The 21,052-nt window shown below is 31.3% G+C and overlaps 1 protein-coding gene across 3 annotated transcripts in view; it reads left to right on the forward strand.

The window, feature by feature from the left end:
- LOC114327059 (serine/threonine-protein phosphatase 6 regulatory ankyrin repeat subunit C) overlaps nt 1-21,052 on the forward strand; it is a 34,251-nt gene that overhangs the window by 6,030 nt on the left and 7,169 nt on the right. Inside the window, exons 1-4 of one of the 3 annotated variants that reach the window (XM_028275561.2) lie at nt 2,297-2,463; nt 11,413-11,661; nt 14,855-15,136; nt 18,121-18,497. In XM_028275561.2, coding sequence (XP_028131362.1) covers nt 2,364-2,463; nt 11,413-11,661; nt 14,855-15,136; nt 18,121-18,482 — 993 coding nt within the window. In that variant the 5' untranslated portion in view covers nt 2,297-2,363 and the 3' untranslated portion in view covers nt 18,483-18,497. Of the gene's footprint in view, nt 1-2,296; nt 2,464-11,412; nt 11,662-14,854; nt 15,137-18,120; nt 18,498-21,052 lie in introns of those variants that run through there. The other 2 variants (XM_028275560.2, XM_028275562.2) reach the window with 2 other exon arrangements.

Raw genomic sequence — 21,052 nt, forward strand, 5'->3', positions numbered from 1 at the left:
TTAAAGCAGCTTTACATCAAGGCTATGCAAGTCTCATGCTATGCAAGTCCGTCTTGCATGGCATATCTCTTGCCTACCCTGACCTTTTTACATCGGAGCTATTTCTGTGCAATTTTAGATACCACTTTCATTGTTGCCAATAGAAGAAATATATCAAAATATTAACTTTAGATATTTCACTTAAAAACTTCAGTCCATAATTAAATATATTCAAATATAAACCACAAATTATTACATCCAATAAATACCATTTAAACTTACACAATAAGGTTAAGTTTTTTCTAAACTATAAATTTTGTCATCTTGGCAACATGAATTTTGACAGGACTTGCATCAAAATAGCATGAAAAATAGAACATGTTTTAATTTTTCGTCTAGCACAGGAATTGCATGGAAATAGCGCGTGGGCATGCGCAGTAGCGTGATCTGTCTTGCATGGCTCTTGCCTAGCATGAAAATAGCATAATGTAAAACTGTCTATAGACTAAAACGTAAAAATCCGCTGGATCGTATCTATAAATAAGTTTTATACCTCACCGTAATTGTGTTTATATTTTAGATATATGTATTGTTTGTAAATGTAAAATGTATGTTTGTATGTAGCATATTATCGGAATGTCATGTTTGTTCCATACTAGAGGTCCATTCATTGGACTGACCTCTCTAACGACATTTTTTTTTACTTCAAACCCCAAAGACGCCTATTGTTAGAATTTTTATAACTAACAGATTGCTGAATAAACGTTAAAAAAAGCAGTAAAATGTATTTTGAATTAAATAAATTACATACATTCTTCTTTTTTTTTGTCAAAGATTTTAAATTAAAAAAAGTTTTTGGGCATCTTGTATAAATAATTATGTAAATGTTTATATTACTGAATAGAGAATTAAATAAAGTCTCAAATGAGCTAAAACACGACCCCTATTATTCTCATTAAAAAAAAATCATCGATTACGTCATCACGCCCAGATGGATGACGTCACTAGTATGACATATATACCAAAATATCGTAATTTAAAAATAAAAATCAACCAGTATCAGGATTTTTCCGTAACGTCGCGGATTTACGAAATAATGAATTTATTCCTTTCATTTGCACCATACTGTAAGTCTGAATTGCCGATATGAATAAGTCAGATTAAATTAAATTATTAGAAGAATTTTTTTAGCAAACAACAACATTTTTGTTTAAGTTATTAATATTTTATATTTTGACGACGACGCCCGAAGTGGAAGTCGAAACGTTAATAAAATAATTTTTTTTAAGTTAAATTGTGGCTTATTTTCCAATTAGAATAGTAATTTAAATAAATGGTACTCCGTTAAAAGGTGAAACTTTTTATTGGGGCTGTTTTCGCCGGGGCTGTTTTAGCCGGGGCTGTTTTAGCCGGGGCTGTCTTGACCGGGGCTATTTTGTGTGCGATCTATTTTGTCGGGGCTATTTTGTTTACGGGCTATTTTGTCGAGGCTATTTTGTATCCGGGCTATTTTGACGGGTCACGACTTGAGGCATATGCGTGAGCATCTTGACTATATTAATCTGTATTGCAATTTTTACAGCTATTGAGATGTTTTGTCCTCCGTACAACCACCAAACAGAAAAAAAAAACGGCCACATAAACGTTACAAACACAAAAAACTTTTTTCATGGTGTGGGTGTATCACCCAACCATTTTGGCCTAGGAGAGACAGTCGGCTGTCTTTTATAAGATGGAAGAGTGTATACCTATCTTTTTTTTGTAATATCTGAATTTTGAGAGACAAATTTTTTAGAAAGGTTTTTGGGGCCGTAAATAAAAATGGGCTATGGCGTCGAAGATACAACTTTGAACTGTATCAGTTATCACCGATCCAGATATTGTGAAATTTGTTAAGTGCAGAAACTAAGATGGGTTGGACACATTGCTAGGATATCATATCACGAATAGGTACATGAAACGATTAACATTTTTAAAGCCAGAGGGCACAAGAAGTAGAGGACGACCACGAAGAAGATGGATTGTTGATGTTGAAGAAGACCTAAAGATTCTAAGAGTCAGAAGATGGAGGGAAGTTGCCAGGAATCTACATGAGTGGTGACTTCTTTGCGAGCAGGCCAAGATCCACAACGGATTCTCGAGCCACTTATGATGATGATGATCTGAGTAAAAAATCTGATGTTAAAATTCATCGAGAATTTTCTCAAATATTCAGGAATAAAGAAGAAGAGAAATTATGACAATGATATCTTTCACGTTTCTATCAAATATGAAGTATATATTGACAGTTCATTGGTATATACTCAAATAACAGTTGTAGTTATACAAAATCAATTTATACAAAATAATTTCGGTAAACATTGTTTTTTTAAACAATCTTTTTTATGTTATTTATGGGAAGCCAATCTTCACTACCAAGTGACCCTGTTCGGAGACAAGACCAGCGACAAAAACCATCTCATTGGCAAAAAGTCAGACAAAGAGGTCAGTCTTATATGTATTGTTCATTTTGATTACCTCTATCTATATCCACCATGCTTAGTTGTGATGCAGAATCAACCACTTTAATAAAATTAAAATGGTAAATAGTTATTGAAATCTGAGACTTTTCAATTTGTTAAGAGATTTCGCTGGACCGCATCCCAGTGGGAATTTCAATGATCTTTGAAATTCCCCTTAAATTGATGGTCGAGCTGTTTTTCGATTGAGAGGAGTGAATAGCGCTGTTGATAAAGCCTGAAATTGTGGAAACAGCTATCCGGCGACTGTGCATCTCTCTGAATCGAAAACAAGCAAAACCATCTTTTACTTTTCTATCTTTACTCATAGTGCAGTAATTGAAGGTGGATAAGAGCTATTACCTCCGATTTCGTTGAACCTCCATCGATTTGCGTGAAAATTGGTAGGTAAGTGGTTAGAGGATATCTCAAGGAACAAGGGTGACATGGTGCCAACTTGCGCTTTTACTCTGGGGGCTGATGCCACCCCTCCACCCCACAAATTTTAAGCAAAATTTGTTATATAAATTTATTAAAAAAAAAAGAATGTGTGTGTACTTTGTACGCACGTAAGAAGTTATACTTCTAATATAATATAATTTCAACGAAATAAATATACCTACTTAACAGTTACAATACAAAAAATTAACAATAATTACCAAAAATGAACCAAAACTTAATAATGCCAAATATTAAAAAAAAAGAAAAAAATATGAATCGTCCGAGATTTGAACCCGCAATCTCGCGATTTTTTTATCTCTGGTCCAATGCTCTACCAACAAGGCCATCAAGCCGCATGCTAATTACCTTTCAGATATACATAATTATGCATCACGGTGACAAGTGAAATATAAAAATAGATGTTTTATTATTTTACGCCCAAGGAAGACAAATCCAAAGACACACACAAAATTATAATAAAAAACCTTTTAAACCACCTTTTTCAAATTGCGCAAGTTGTATTATTAATATTAATGTTAATAAATGAAATATAAATATTTTGACGTTTCACAATTTGACAATTCACTTTTAACTGCAGTGCCTTAAAATTTTTAAAGCACTAGTGCCTTAAAGTAGCATTTTTAACGCTCCTATGGAGTAATAAAAATTGCATTTTAACACGTTTGTAGAAAAATATATTTAAAAACACTAATATATTCTTTCCACACCTTTTCTGGACTAATACATACATAAATTAAAACATTTTGAAGTATAACTTCAAAAATATAATGTGAAAACTATTTAAAAAGGCAGTATAACTATTAACTAACCTTTGTTGTTTCTCTTCCCACAAATTTTAAAACGCAACAACCATACATAACCAAACCGTCAACCGTCCAAACCACAGCTGCGCTACAGCTGCCATATTGGATAATTTTTGACATGTCATTTGAACATCCAATCAGAACAAAGTTATAATGCGCATGCGCCGGGATCGTAGGTTTTAACATATAAAAATTCACCCTCATATTGCCCGTAAAGAAGTATAACTTCAATAAATTAAAACTTTTTGAGTTATTAAAGATAAAAGACTTTTAATTTTTCGTGAGAAAAATGCATGTTTTTAACCGATTTTTCTTAAATAACTCAAAAACTATAAGTTTTTACAAAAAAGTTATTATTACCAAAACTGAAGCTACTAAAAAATGAAATAAACTTCTTACTAGAAAAACCTTTTAACGTTAACTAAAAGTGAGTTATAGGTAATTGAATGTATATTTTTTTTTTCGGCAAGGACCCAAATCTAAGTATTTAAGGTTAAATAACGGGAAATGATGCATTTTATACCATAAACTTAATAAAAATTTGTCAGAGTACTCAGAAACGTCTATCGAATGTGCCCCCGTATAAGTTGATAGCATTAAACTTAATGCTTCAAATATTTTTCAAAATTTATCTTTTAAAAATTTTTCCAAAATGTGTTATTGTTTTCTTTTAAATAACTCCATTAATTTTTATTGTATAAAAACTATTAGAAAGTTGATTCCAAGGGCTATTAAATCTCGTTAAATTTAGTCTTTTACACCCCTTACTTTTTTAAAAATAAAAGGTTAAATGGCCCCAGTTACATGGTTCTCGCAGCAAAATTTAAGATTTAAACGTTTCTATCTCGGTTATTTTTTACCCTAGGGAAATCGTAAAACAATTAAAATATTTGGTATAGAAAAAACTAAAATTTGGTTATTTATAATTTTTTACGTATATTAAATATTGTTGGAGTTATGATCAAAAGAAAATGAAAATTACGATAATTTTAAAAATTCTGTTTTTGTTAAATTATATCTTTGTTTCAAAAATATACATTCTAAACCGGCCACAATTGTTGAAGTCATTACTTATGCTAATATACACAAATTTTTGAAAGGGGTACTGTAAATTTTAATTTTTATGGAAATGGCGTATGTTTTATTTTCCACTTTTTCCAAAGAAATTCGAAAGGGTCCTTTTATTTTTGCTATAACTTGCTTAATTTGGATGCTATTAACTTCTTCTGGAGCTCAGTTGATAGGTATTCTAAATTACTTTGACATCTAAATTTTTTGAAAAAATTAAAAAGAAGAAAAAAAAATAATAAATAAAAAACACATAGTAAAATAATAACAAAAAAAACATAAAAAAACAATGAAACAAAAATAACAAAGAAAAGAAAAATAAAAAAAATAAAGTAAAAAAAGTATTTAGCACAAATTAAAATATATATTAAAAAAAGCACAGTAAAATAATTTAAAAGACAAAATAAAAGAAGCAACACAATGTACCTATGTATTTAAAAATAATATTGTTGTATGTACTTATGTTATGAAATAAGAAATTTATGACTATGAATCTGTAATCAATCACAAACAAGTCTGGCTAATTGGCTCTGCCAAAGCCATTTTTCAAAAAAAAAAGCTTGAATACTTAGATCTGAGTACTCGTCGAAAAAAATACTCATAACTCACTTTGACTTAACATTATATTCAATTTTTTATTATCTACAACTTTGGTAATAATAACTTTTTTGAAAAAGCTTATAGTTTTTGAGTTATAAGTGAAAAACAGCTTTCAAACATGCATTTTTTTCACGAAAAAATAAAATGTTTGATCTTTAATAACTCAAAAAGTATTGATTTATGTAAATAAATTTATAAAATAAATTTTGCTTAGAATTTTTGTTGTATTATATTTAATAAAATAATTTTCACCCTCGAGAAGGGGTACCATCCAACCCCAGGTTAAAAGCGCAAGTTGACACCATGTCACCTTTGTTCCTTGAGGTATCCTCTAACTACTCAACAATTTTCATGAAAATCGATTGAGGTTCAACGAAATCGGAGGTGAAAACCTTCAGTGACTGCACTATCAGATTTGAGTACTAGGAAGTTTCTTTCTGTCCTTTTCCTAGACGAATGAAAACGGAATGTGACTGCATATAGTAGAGTCCTTTTTGTTTTCTATATTCGTCGTCTGCGGTCTTATAAATTGTAAAAGTCGCAGATTAAGGATGTACCAGAAAGAATTTCCAACAAGAAAAGTTTTAGATTTAAATAACTAATTACCATTTTAATTTTATTAAAGTGGTGGATTCTGCATCTGAGACTTTTCAATTTGTTGACATCACTGATACTCCAGGGAAATAAGGTTTTTGTCGGGCCACTTGAGCAGCCAGGTTGCAAATGGGTTTTTTGGGTACCATATACCTAATACATTATACATACAAAAATGCCCGTCACAGTTCGGACGAGAATTTTAGTTATTAACAAATAAGTGTCAAAAATGGCAGTTCTTTCGTTTAAATCGCTACAGGTAAAAATAGGATAATTCAATATTTTATTTATAGTATTCTTCTTTTAGTAGATGAGCCAATGCTTCAAACGGCAGTTTTTTAATTTTGGCTCGATCATTTGTTGCTTCGAAAATTGCAAAATAAAACTAAAATTTCGAAAATAAAAAATTTGCTATAACTTTTGCGAAAGTGACCTTACGACTTTTATATTTCACAAAAAGTTGAGTCAAGGAGTCCATATACTGCACAAAAAATTATAAGACCATTCGTCAATTAGTTTAAATTTTATTCAATTTGTTTATCCCAAAGAGCTTTTTTTTGTAATGTTATTGTTCAGAAAATAATAATTATATAGAAATTCTGTGAAAACCATCTGAATGAACAATAGTCTTGTTTTCAAATTATTAAAGAAAATCATTAAAAAGTAATTTTTGTCACTACGAAAACATTTAACTAAAGTAGAGTCATTTTTGGCTTGAAAACAATTTGAATAGCTTTGTTAATATTGACTGTAGAGTAAATTTACCTTGGAATTTCAAAAGCTGGTATTTTTACACAAATTTTCAAAAAAAAACTTTTCGCCTATGTTAATTACGGTCAAAGTTAGCCACTTTTATTATTTAATTCACAGTTACTTCAATATACATAAAATTCTCCTGTGACAGTGTTAGTTACCATACTACTCCGAAACTGCTTGGCCGATTTTTATGAAATTTTACAAGTGTATCCTATGGGATTGAGAATAGGTTTTAATCTATTTATGATATCCATAAGTTATAAGGGGGGTTGCCCCCCTGACATTTTTTTTATTTTTTTGGACAAAATTGACTATCTTAATTTTATATGATGTAGGATTAAAAAATATATACAACCCTTAATTTACACTTTTCCATCACCAACCCCTATTTGTTAATATCCATCTATATATTTAAATCTATAAAATTCTCCTGTCACAGTGTTAGTTGTCATACTCCTCCGAGACCGCTTGACCGATTTTTATGAAATTATATATGTATATTCGGTAGGTCTTAGAATCGGTCGTAATATATTTTTCATATCCCTGAGTGATAAGGGGAACTCCCCCTAACAGTTTGAAATGTTAGGTGGGGATTTACGTACATAACGTACTCTACAAGACTACGAGTACATACAATTTAAAAAAATTATGATCAAAATCCATCAACAAGCTCTGGAGATATTAATCGCAGCATATGTTTGAAGAATCAGTTTCATTTTTTGAGTGCACGGATTTTAATAATTCATTTCCATCGACCACAAATCGATTTCGTTAGAACTTTATTTTTAAAGCTTTATTAACAGCTCTGTTGAAGTTTAAAGTTTACTCAAACTTTTACACATACACTATATACCTCCAACTTCTAAATTGCGCTAGTTGGGTTGCTTAATTGTTATAAACTAAGTAGCTGTCAATTAAATAAAAAAAGTAGCTAACTTTGACTGTAATTAACCTAGGCAAAAAGTGTTTTTTTGAAAATTCATATAAAAATACCAGCTTTTCAAATCCCAAAGTAGTTTTAATCTACAGTCAATATTAACAAAGTTATTTAAATTGTTTATGAACTAAAAATGACCCTACTTTAGTAAAAGGTTTTCGGAATAATAAAAATGACTTTTTAATGATTTTTTTTAAATACTTTGAAATCATGACTTTTCTTCTTTCATGTGGATTTCACAGAATTGCTATTACATTACTATTTTCTAAACAATATTATTGCGAAAAAAAAGCTCATTGGGATAAACAAATTGAATAAAATTTTAACTAATTGACGAATCGTCTTAAAATTTTTTGTGCATTATATGGACTGTTTGTCTCAACTTTTCGTGCAATATAAAAGCCTTAAGATCATTTTCGTAAAAGTTATAGCAATTTTTTTATTTTAGTCTTATTTTGCAATTTCTGAAGCAACAAATGATCGAACCGAAATTTAAAAACTGCCATTTTAAACCTTGGCTCATCTACTAAAAGAATAACAGTATAAATAAGATATTTAATTACCCTATTTTTACCCGTAGCGATTTAAACGAAAAAACTGCCATTTTTGACACTTATTTGTTAATAACTAAATTTCTCCTCCGAACTGTGACGGGCATTTTTGTATGTATAATGTATTAGGTATACAGGGTGAGTCACCACTAACGGGACGGAAGATCACAGTGAAATGGTAAAAGATTTGAAAATTTTTTTAAATTAATAGTCTGTAAGTTGGGTGTCCCAATAAATGGCGGCATATCAAAGTTATATTTTTTCTTATGGAACACCCTATATCTTTTTGCATTTTTTAATTGTCCGTAAAAAATAAGGTAGAGTTTCATAAGGCTTCCCTATACCTATGTACAGAGTGCTCTGAGATATGTTGACTTTTCTTAAAATGTAGAGTTTTAAAAAAAGGCTTATTCTGAAGTTATTTAAGAAATTATAAAAAAATTGCTTTTACATCTAAATAGTTGAATATTGGTTGAATGTATTCCATGATTGATTATTACATATTTATTTACAGGGTGTTCACAATTTATAGTTTCATTATTGGATCATTCAATGTGTCATATGATGCTTAATTTAAATAGAACACAATGTATATTAGTAAATAATTATACTAAACAAATTTACCTCTTTCGAATGGTATATGGATGTCCTATACCTAGATCTCATAGTTTTTGCGTAATTTACAATTCTTTAAATTTTTAATCTGTAAATCCATTTTAAAACAAAAGATGTAGTTAATTAATGTCATTGTATCGCATTGTCATTTCATGACAGTACGGTCTGGTAATTATCTTATAATTAATGTATTCCATGATTGATTATTACCCATTTATTTACAGGGTGTTCAAAATATACAGTTTCATTATTGGATTATTCAATGTGTCATATGGGGCTTAATTGAAATAGAACACCGTATATTAATAAATTATTTTACAAAACAAAGGTTCCTCTTTCGAATGGTGTATGGATGTTCTATAACTAGTAGTCATAGTTTTTGCGTAATTTACAATTTTCTTAAACGGTAAATCGATTTTAAAAATATTTGTTTTAGAGTCACTCTCGATTTTTGAAACCATTATCTTGGCATAGTTGGTATAAACGAGTGTAGTTGTAAATAAAAGTGTATACTTTTAGTTGATGATTTGTAAAATAACTTTTTTCGTTATTGAAAATAATTAAATACATAACAAAACAAAGAATTTTATAAAACAAATACATAAATAATACAAAATGAACCATAAATTACTATAAGTAAAAAATTATCAGTTATGCAATAAATGTTAAAAATGTTTGCTTTCTTGTGCAATACAACAAGCGATTTTATCTTTAAATGATTTGCTTTCATTATTTTACATAGAGGGTGTTATAGACGCAAAAGCGTTCGAAATTCTTAATCATCTGGAGTAGGTATTCTTTTTCTCATGATCATCTTTCAGTGCGTCACAGTTTTTCGATTTCTTTCTAACGCATTAAATTGTATGTGACAGAAAAAAGGCACGTCCGTGATTACAGACATTTACAACATTTATTCTAGTTATTCTAGTTGTCGATAGATGGCGCCATAATACAAACATTTTTTTTAATTAGATAATAATATTAAAAATATAATCTGTATAATTTATAAGACTATACAAATCAAAGAAAATACCATTTTATAAATGCAAGAAACACATTTGATTTGTTTTTATTCCAAATTGAAAATAAAATGTGACAACTGTCAGATTTAACTAAAATGTCATGTTAGAATAAATGTCATAAATGTGTATTATCACGGACTTACCCTTTTTCCTACCATTTGTTACGCACTGAAAAATGCTCATGAAAAGGACAATAGTAGGGAGTGTAGCATAATATACAATATTTTTAATAAAACCCCGTTTAAAAAATCTATCTTTGTCAATCCTGGATCTTGGTGACCTAGGTGGCGTTCGGAGATAGCGTGATTGTTCATTTTTAGGAACAATTAAATTTGAATATCATACACGAATGTTTATATTTTTGATAATTACTAGATGGTACTGTAATAAAATGACAATGTCATACATACAATGACATTAATTAACTACATCTTTTGTTTTAAAATCGATTTACCGATTAAGAATTTAAATAATTGCAAATTACGCACAAACTATAAGACCTAGGTATAGGACATCCATACACCATTCGAAAGAGGTAAATCTCTTTAGTATAATTACTTATTAATATACATGGTGTTCTATTTAAAATAAGGATAATATGACATATTGAATAATCCAATAATGAAACTGTAAATTTTGAACACTCTGTAAATAATTGCGTAATAATCGATAATGGAATACATTCGACCAGTATCCAATTATTTAAATTTAAAAGTAATTTTTTTATAATTTTTTAAATAACTTGAGAATTAGCCTTCTATTAAAACTTTAAATTTTAAGAAAAGTCAACATAACTCCGAACACTCTGTACATAGGTATAGGGAAGCCTTATGAAACTATATCTTATTTTTGGCGGGCAATTAAAAAATGCAATAAAATACAGGGTGTTCCATAAGAAAAAATATAACTTTCATACGTCGCCGTTTATTGGGACACCCTGTATATTTCAAAATAATTTTAGGATGTAGCTTTTATCAACTTACAAACTATTCATTTAAATTTTTTCACAAATCTTTTACCATTTCGCTCTAATCTTCCGTCCCGTTAGTGGTGCCTCACCCTGTATAGTACCCAAAAAGCCGATTTGTAACCTGGCTGCTCAAGTGTCCTGAACATGGTATATTTTTGACTTATTTCCCTGGAGTATGAGTCTTCCTACTGCTGCCCAAGTCATTCGGATTCTTCTCCTTATCTTTGCCGTTTGATCCTGTTTGCTTAGTTTGATCGTGTAACCTAAGTATATATACCCTTCGACACTTTCGATCTCACTTCCATCTAAGTCGATTCTGATATCTTGATTTGTTTTATTTAACTTCATTTTTTAAGGTTGTATTGAGGGTGGTTAAAACTTGACCACATCTTCTTCTTATTTAGGTGCTGTCTTCTTAGCGACGGTTGGCGATAACTTGACCACATCTCCCCCTTTTAAAAGAAAAATCTGGAGATGTGGTAAAATATATTGTATATAATTATATTGAGGGTGGTTAAGACTTTACCTTCTAAAATCCTTTTTATCTTCTATTTTAGTAACAATAAGTAAAAGAGCTACAAAGCAGTTTTTCCAAGCGGTGCTTGAATGTAACTTGCCAATTGTTACGAAGTTTGTAGAGGTTGGAATCAATGTTAACTTAGATATCGAGGATGGTAATACATCTATTCACGTTGCTGCAGAGAAGTGTGATATCCCGATACTGAAGGTGTTGTTGACTGCACCTAATGTTAACCTAAATAAGAAAAACCGGAGAGGATTAACGCCACTAATGCTAGCATGCATTGGTAAGAATTTTAGACTTCTTCTTTTTTTATTTAGGCAGTACTGCCTGTTTTTCTTCAACGGTGCATTTTATTTGCCCCTAAATCGTCATTCCATCTTTTCCTTAGGTGTCATATACTTCTTTTGCCTAACGGTGACTTGTCCCTGGCTATTCTTACTATCCTTGATTCTGACTCCCTGCTTATGTGTTGATTCCACTCTTTTCTGTATTTTACCCAGGTATTTATATTGTCTACCCCACGTATGCGTCTGATTTCCCCACTTCTTACCCTGTCCTGTAGTCCTTTTCCAGCAATCCTTCTTAAGATCTTCATTTCGTTGGTCTCCAGAAGTCTTTGTGTTTTGCTTGTGTCTGGTCTTGTTTCGGCCGTCTAAGTCACAACTGGTATAATAACTGACTTAGATATTCGGGCCTTTGTTTTAACTTTTAAGGTGTTTGTTGTTCCAAATTGTGTCGTTTAGGCATCCGGCCGTTCTACTGGCTTTAATTTGGTCTTTTACCTCTAGCTGATATGTATATTGATTTCCAGGTATTTGAAACTCTTACTTGTTGTAGATATAATTTGATTGTCTAACTCCAATTTGAATTTTAATGGTTCTTTGGCTATGACTAAGCTTTTTATTTTTTGGGCTGATATTTTCATATTCATTTCTTTTGTGTTAATATTGAATTCGTGCATTAATCTTTGTAAGTCGTCTTCGCACTCTGCTGCTAACACGGGGTCATCAGCGTAACAGAGTATTTTTATCTCTCTATCGCCCATTTTTAACCTTTTTTTCTTCACTTGTTTTATTATTGCATCCAACATTATGTTAAACAGTAGAGGACTTAGTAATCTCCTTGCCTGATTTCTGTGTTTGCTTCTATGGGTTCTGTTATTATTCCATTGACTTTCATTTCTATTTTATTTCTTATATGTTTTCTATCAGTTTTATGATATCCAGTGGTAAATTTTGGTCATATTTATAGTAGATGTATCACATCTTTTAATTGTTGTGTTCTATCAAACGATTTCTCTAGGTCTGTGAAACAGAAAAAGGCTGTTGTATTATATTCTAATGATTTCTCCGCAATTTGCCTTATCACAAAAATTGCATCGTTATATCTTAAATTTCTAAATCCTGTTTGTCAGTTTTGGTTCATCCGATATATTTATGCACGCCATTATTTTCTCTATTAGTATTTTTATTGTGAGTTTCAATATGGTGCTCAGTAAACTTATCCCTTTATAATTACTGTGGTCTGTCCAATCTCCTTTCTTAAATACCGCTATCATTTGAGTGGTTCTCCATTCTTCTGGAATTCTTCCTGTGTTTATTATTTTACTTATTAGGATATTCAGTTCTTTGTGAAGTCTCTCTCCTCCGTATTTTAAAAGTTAATTAGCTATTCCATCTTTCCCAGGAGCTTTTCGATTTTTCATCATTTTTGAGGCGTTATTTATATCTACCTGTTTAATTTCTGTTTGCTCATCCGATTCTAATCCTGGTATTTCCAGTTCTGCGTGGTTAGCTGTTTGATACAAGTTTTTTAGGTAATTTGTTCATGTAATTGTATCAATATGTTTTACTTCTTTCAATTACTTCATCTCTGCTCTTTGACATCTTACCATTTTCCACATTTCCTTTTGCATCTCATGTAAGTCGTGCTCCATCTCTTTTGTATTAGAATTTTAGACTCAAAGACATATAATCTCATTATAATTATCCCTATGTGGGGTCGGTTTCCCTAATTGCACGTCTCCGTAAGTTTCTATTTTGGGTCATACCAACATCAATCCCCTTTACCGACATGTCCTGCCTAAGCGTTTATCCCCAGGTCTTCTTTGGTCTTCATCTCCTGCTTCTTCCAGGAACTCGCAGTTCAGCATTTCTTCGTATTGAGTGATTAACGTCTTGACGTAGAATATGACCACACCATCTTAACCTATGCTCCCTCATTTTGACATCAATTGGTGCCACAACAAGACTTTACCTAATATACTCTTTCCTTATTTTATCAATTTTTGTTACTCCACTCAATCCATTTAAGCATTCTCATTTCCGCCACATGAATTCGCTGTTCCTCTTTCTTTTTAACTGCTCAGAATTCAGTTCCGTACATCATAGCCGGTCTTATGGCTATTTTATAGGAATTTTCCTTCAGCTTCATTGGAACACAACACACCACAGGAACAGTTTTCTGTAACACAACACACCACTCCCTTCCTTCCATTTCATCCATCCAACCCTATTTCTCTTGCATCCATCTCCATCTATTTCCCCATTATTCTGTAATACCGATCCTAAAATCACAATAAAGACGCACAACAAATAAACAAATAAAGCCACGTTGAATGTTACAAGCAGCAGTCCCAAATCACGATTTACAATGTAACAGGCGGGGTGAAAAGTTCGTAATTTACATTTTTAGGTATATTTTGAAAAAGAAGCCACATTTTGATAAAAGGTGACTTCTCAAAAAAAGACTAAGAAGCAAAAAAGGTTTTAAAAACACTGTGTTTAACTAACGGTAACACAATAATAGTTTAATTGGAACGTACACAAACATTTGGAGGGTTTAAAGGAACAAAGCCCCCATAAAATTTTTATGTAAATATATTAAAAAAGAAGCCGCATCTTCATAAAAACTGGCTTATCGAAAAAATACTAAGAGGCAAAAAAGTTTTAAAAACGTTGTTTCACTAATGGTACCACAATGATGAATTAACTGGAACGTACACACAAGTTTGGGGGGGTTTAAGGGAACAAAACCCCCCAAAAATTTTTATGGGGTGGAAAAACTTCACTATAATTTTGTTTTAAGATGTTCCCTCCATAAAAATGATACATGTCCATTTTCAATTAAAAATCTCTAATAGTTTTCGATATATTGAAAAAAATCGATTTTCATTTTGTAACTTCAAAGCGCTGTAACTTTTTTTATGAGCACATTTGTACTAAGGTAAGTTAGGTTCAATCGAACTATTTTTGACCCCATAATCTGTGGTATAATTTATGACTAATCTTTTCGGGACACCCAGTATATTGAATAATAAAATCAAATTTTATCAAAAAAATTCTTTCTGTTAGCCTACGAACTTTTCAGCCTACCGATTATATACATTGTAAATCTCAAATCATGATTTACAAAGTTTATACATTGTAAATCATGATTCATCACGATCATGATGATATTGTCATAACTTTAATTAGTAAATTGCAGAGGGGCCGTTCAAGTTCTTCTACAAAAGGACGCAGATCCGAATATCCTGACGCACAATGGCAATAGAGCTTTACATATAGCATGTCGAAACCATAATATGGGCATAGTGTTCGATTTAGTAAACAACGGAGCTGAAATTAACGCACCGAATGTATTCGATGTTACGCCACTGTCCGTTTGCGTAATAGATTACCCTTCTATGCCAATTGCGAAGTTTTTGATGAGAAAAGGGGCGTTTAAACAAGGATGTAAACGTTTTCCACTTTTATTAGGTAAATATTTTTAACATTTATGTATATACATACAGTATGATGCAAAACCGTGGAATAAATTAATTATTTAATGTACCGATAAAAAGTCTAACGGAGTAAAATCTGGAAACCTTGGTGGCGATTCCACATATACCCTTTTTCCAATCTACCTACCTGGGAAACCGTTATTTCGGTAATTTTTTATCTCAATGCCGTGGTATGAAGAAGTTCCATCATGTTGGAACTAAATAGAAAATCATTTCTGTTGATCCAACTGTGGCATCAGATAATCATGAAAATATTACAAATAACAAGGAGTAGTCAAGTATTTCTCAACATTACATGGCCCTATAGTATGATTGTTTATAGTATAAGCCCAAAAATTCACCTGCTAAGGACGTTGTCTCCTACATTCTTCCATCCAATGCAGATTTTTACATTGATACTTGCCCAGTAAGGCAAGTACATAATTTTGGTTAAATTTGTAGAAATAAATATTTGAATGATACATCGGCGCAAAGAGAATTCGGAGACCTTTCAAATTAGGGAGGTCTCCTAAGGGAGGCTTGTCCCGTGACCTCGGTTTGTTGAAAAAGAATCGTCGATTACTTCATTACGCCATCAGTGATGACGTAATGTCCAACACATATATAGCAATTGATGGTCATTCAATTCACGTATTTTAAGACTATTTTAAAACTCGTATATATACTAAGGATTTCAACAGTTTTCACTGTATTCCTTCACTCAACCGTTCTCTTCAGTTCTTTCTGTTTTGTCAGTCCCCTTCCTGTAGATTCTTTTTTCCATTGCTTCGTCTACTTCATATCTGAAAGATCATCGGGGCCTTCATCTCTTCCTATCGAGCTCTACTCTGTTATTCTGTTCATCTCTTCTGTTCGATGTAGTCTATTATATCTAAGTTCATTCCCATTATTTTATTAATCTCTATGTTATTGATTCTATCTCTTTGTGTTATTCTGCAACTTCTCCTTAGGAATTCCATCTCTGCCGTTCTTATTTTGTTTTTGTATTTCTTATTTATTTTCCAATTTTGACACCCATAAGTCAGAATGCTTCTTGCCATGGTGTTATATATTCTTCTTTTTGTTTTTATACTGATGTTCTTATCCCACAAGTAACGGGTTCAGTTTTCGTATGCAGCTTCTTATTTTTGTCCTAGTCTATTTTTATATCTTCTTCAGTTGTTCTTTGTTTGATATTATGAAAAGTAAATACCTGTACTTATCTGACTCTTTGATTTGTTTACCTTCGTCTATTTGTAGCTGTTTTATTTCTGTATTCTCCATTGTTAGGTATTCAGTTTTCTTTAGGTTTATTTGGTCGTTAGCAAAACTTAGGGTATTCGTTTCTTACTGGTATGCCCATTCCTTCGCACTTTCTTTTCCATGATTTCAGGAATTTTTCCTTTTTGAGCAGGGTAAGGGACAGTGTAGTAGTCCCTTTGTCGTCTTAAATGGACTGCATATTCTATTGCCCGTTTTCGATGTCATCCATTACTTCCCATAACTTGGTTTTAAGTATCCAGTCACAGGCCTTCTTAAGATCTACAAAATCCATATGGGCGGATCTATTTTTTCTATTTAAATCTATCTATTTACATTGTCATGTGGTGAATGCCCTGTGACTTACGTGGGTAGAACGATGCGACCTTTGGATACTCGTATCAAAGAGCATCTGTCAAAGATCGATAAATCTAGCTTTGATCATCATTTACATGCATCGAAACATAGCTTTAGTCCACAAAGAGATAGTAGGATCTTACACAGCATACCTAATAACTATACCAAAATGAATCTACTAGAAGATCTAGAAATAAGTAGAGAAATGAAAAGAAACCCTCAAAACTGTGTTAACACCCAGATTCAATTAAATTGTAAATTTGATCCTATTTTTAAGAAATTTCTTTAATAATTTTTGTTTAGTATACAGTATACCCAACAATTTATGAAAGTTTTTTGAACATTACTTTTAGGTATTCTTGAGTTTTCGTTCATTTTTTACATATTTTTAAACAAATAAATATTTATTATTTGTCTGAATTAATCAATACGGTTTTAAAAAAAATTTTTTTTTAAATACCAGCTTTCGAACTCTGAGCTTGTCAAATGATATTTCTCCTAGGTTTGATTTCATCTAACTTCTTCTACACTTGGTCGAACTATAACAGTTTTGTTTTTGGGAGAATTTTGATAACTTATAATATACACGTTAACATTTCACTTCAATAGTAATAATAGTAATCTTTTGAAAATTTAACTTTAAAATTTAGTATCTTAACTTTAAATTCATTTAACCTATACATGGCTTTTTAGCCATTTTCAATTTTTTAATTAATATTTATGAATATAGAGGTCGCATAAGATTGTAGTTCCTTCTTTACCATTTTAATAAATGACAGTCTTCCTCAGCTGATCTGCTGTTCACGTGAGCTCAAAATGGTCTGACTCAGCCATGTTATCTTTATAAATTAATAAAAGAATTTAGATGTGATTCTATTCACTGTAAAGGGTTATTACCCTATATCTGTGGCTTTTGCCCAGTATTCATGTTTTTTGTTGTGTTGTTAAGCAATTGCTCTTCTATGAAGGTATTTTAAGAGGACGTAAGTTTTTCACTCATTTTTTATATGAAAAAAATCTTATCTTAAATATGTCCTTTTAGGAAGCTCTGATGATGGCACGTTATGTGTTGAAAGTACTTAGCTGATATAAAATATATTTTTTACACACTATCAAAAGTTTTTTGAAAACATACACCTGTTTGCCGTTTTGACCGGATCTATTTTTGGCTATTATTTTTTCTATTAGTTGTTTCACCGTGTAGACTTGATCTAAGCATGCTTTTTTCTCGACGTGAACCCTGCCTGGACTTTTAAAATTCTGATCATCTGATTCTGAAATAATGAGTTTATTCCATATATTTGCATCACTCTGTATGTATAACATCTTTCGATAGAAACTAACCACTGAGTTATCTTTTAGAAGTCGCCTTAAACTGCAACACGCTTGACAACCTTCGCATATTCAAGATCCTAGTATCCAGCGGTATGGACATCCACCAGATTCATCCAATAGAACTTCGAAACTGTCTGCACTACGTCGCAATTAGCGCCTACATGCCATTGGTCAGATTCCTGCTAACATTTGACATAGAGGATGACTTGCAAGTGGCTGATGCCAGTGGTCGTACTCCAATAGATATGGCACTCTCTCACCAGAACTGGAAGGTGTTTCAACTGTATCGGTACTATAGGGAGTACAAGGACGGGCCTGTAAGACTGAGAAGAGCGACGGAAGCTCACGTAAGATGGGCACCTAGTGAGGACAGGAGAGAATCGGTTTGACAGAACAGCAGTCAGGTATCTGTCTAGTACATTATACTTCTATGAACTATTACAAGTCTAACAAGCTGTCTAAGAGGCTATAATGGGATTTATCTCATTATTAAGATCTTTTAAAAATCCTCAAATTAACTAAAGTATTCGTTAGATATTTATTTATAAAACAATAAACATCACGCATATTTGTTATAATTGCAAAGTGGAACACGTTAGCTAAAGTGCACGTTCTGCTTACTCAACAAGGTTGATCATTCATTTGACACAGTAACGAAAATATATACAAACATATTTACATAACGAAGTATTTGATAAATATGGGAACACGATCAGATTTGAGTCATTAGTTGGTCAGTAGAGTTAGTTAGTTAGGTTCGGGAGTTTGCTGCCGTTAGAGCAGAATTATGTAATCATCTATCAACTGAATACATTTATATGGTATTAATTTAACCAAATAAAGGAGTTATGAGAATATAGTGTATTCCTGATGTCAATCCCATCACCAGGGAAGTTAAATCACTACGTACCACCATAAGAATTATTATGTCGAGGTGTGAAATTCTATAAACAAGGGATCATTTCATAAAACAGGTAGATTCCTTTTTTAGGGAATTTCACACCTCGAACAATATCATCCCTCACAGCTGAATATTAATAAGTCTCTTAGATAGCTTGTTAGCCTTTATATGGTATACTATACAGTTATAACTAAAGTACAGTTGAGTCCGGGGTTTTTTACCCGTGTGTCATCATTTAAATAAGTAGCAACTTTACTAAACGCAGCAGCAAGTGACAGAAAGTGGCTACTGCTAATAGAATGTCAAATGTAAGTTTTGCTTTAAAATTTTGGTACAGAATGACAGCTACATGTGAAGTAGTTTAATAATAATTGTTTATGTACCAAGTCAGTAAAGTGACTCTTTATCGAACGAGTCTGATATTACTCACCTCGCTCGCTACGCTCGCTCTTCTCGTAATATCAGACTCGTTCGATAAAGAGTCACTTTACTGACGTGGTGTATACAAAATTTTATTGCCAACATATATTTTTTAAATTTAATGTCGTCCGAACCACTGGGGTTATAAACGACAACAATGGAAAATACATATTAAAAATAACAAGCTGAAAATGCGAGCATTATCATAACGAAAACTTTGTTTATTTACGTTATCTAAATTCATAATATGGAAAATTTCTATTATGAAAAGTTGTTTAGTATTAAATGCTATGTTTTAATATGCAATTATATCTTAATTTAAATATTGTGAACTATAAAGGTACTCTACTCTCGAACGAAATTCATATTTTTTGACATACCTCGAATAAAGTTGATAAAATTTGATATATTATGATTGCATCTTAGATTTTAGACCATACAGATCTTTTTATGAAGAATAATTTTTCTTCGTAAAATTAATAATAAAAGAGTTATGAATGAAAATGATATTGGTATCCGTAATTTGAGAAAAATTTTCAAATATTTTTTTTATCTTTAGAAGGATGTACAAGTAATTGCATATTAGAACATGGTTTTTAACTCCAAACAACTTTTTATAATAACACTTTTCAATATTGTGAAAAATAAAGATACTTTAATCTTGATCGAACTTCATATTTTTTGACATACCTCCTATAATATAGATTTGATATCATATCTAATAAAAATAAATAAATACAAAATAAACAGTTTTCCTTGAAAATAGTGAACTGTAATTTAACATTACATTAACATAAATAAATAAAATTTGTTTATCTTACATTTCAATTTTATATGTTGACGTTTAGTTGCGTCAAACGAAAACAAAGTAGAGTTGACGTTTCTATGTCGGAAGAAAATGACAATTTAAAGGAGGTTTGTGACGTCACAATGGCGACTTTGAGGTCGGAAATCTCGAAGATGGTTAGAGATAGCGAAATGCCGTTTTCAGATTTGGATTCAGAAGACAAAACTACATAGGAATACATCGCTTGGTGGCCTGTAGATATTTCAGGAGCGGCAACGCAATAACACACACACTTTTGCGAATTTATAAACGAAAAGTTTTCGTTGAAAAGAGATTATAATATTAAGTAGGTACATATGTACTAACAAAAAGTATACCTGAAAAATTTTTGATACAATTAAATGTCTTTTATTCCTATTTCCGTTAAAAACTGTATGATATTGTTGATATTTGTAGTGTCTCTAAGAAGCTCAGATATGTCACTGGGAAGGTTGAGTTTACTTCTCGTTTGCTGGTATATTTGACAATCGGTTAAGATATGTTTTATTGATATAAAATAATATTTGCCAACATAATTTAATATTGGTTTTAACACTTACTTGCAATTTACAATTTAAGAACTTTTTAAATTTTAGACTTCATAGTAATTTCATGGCAGTGATGACAGATAACTTGCAAGATGGCCGCTTTTGATTTTTAATCGATAGTTATCAATATTGAATAATTACTAAATCGGTAAGGTTTTAATTTATTTTATAAGAATATAAATACAAAATACTACAGAATTTCACTTTTTGACATAAATTTATTTGATAATATCGCAAATTGCGTACAATATTTTTTATAATTAA

The sequence above is a fragment of the Diabrotica virgifera genome, chromosome 6, assembly GCF_917563875.1.
Source record: "Diabrotica virgifera virgifera chromosome 6, PGI_DIABVI_V3a".
NCBI lineage: Eukaryota > Metazoa > Arthropoda > Insecta > Coleoptera > Chrysomelidae > Diabrotica > Diabrotica virgifera.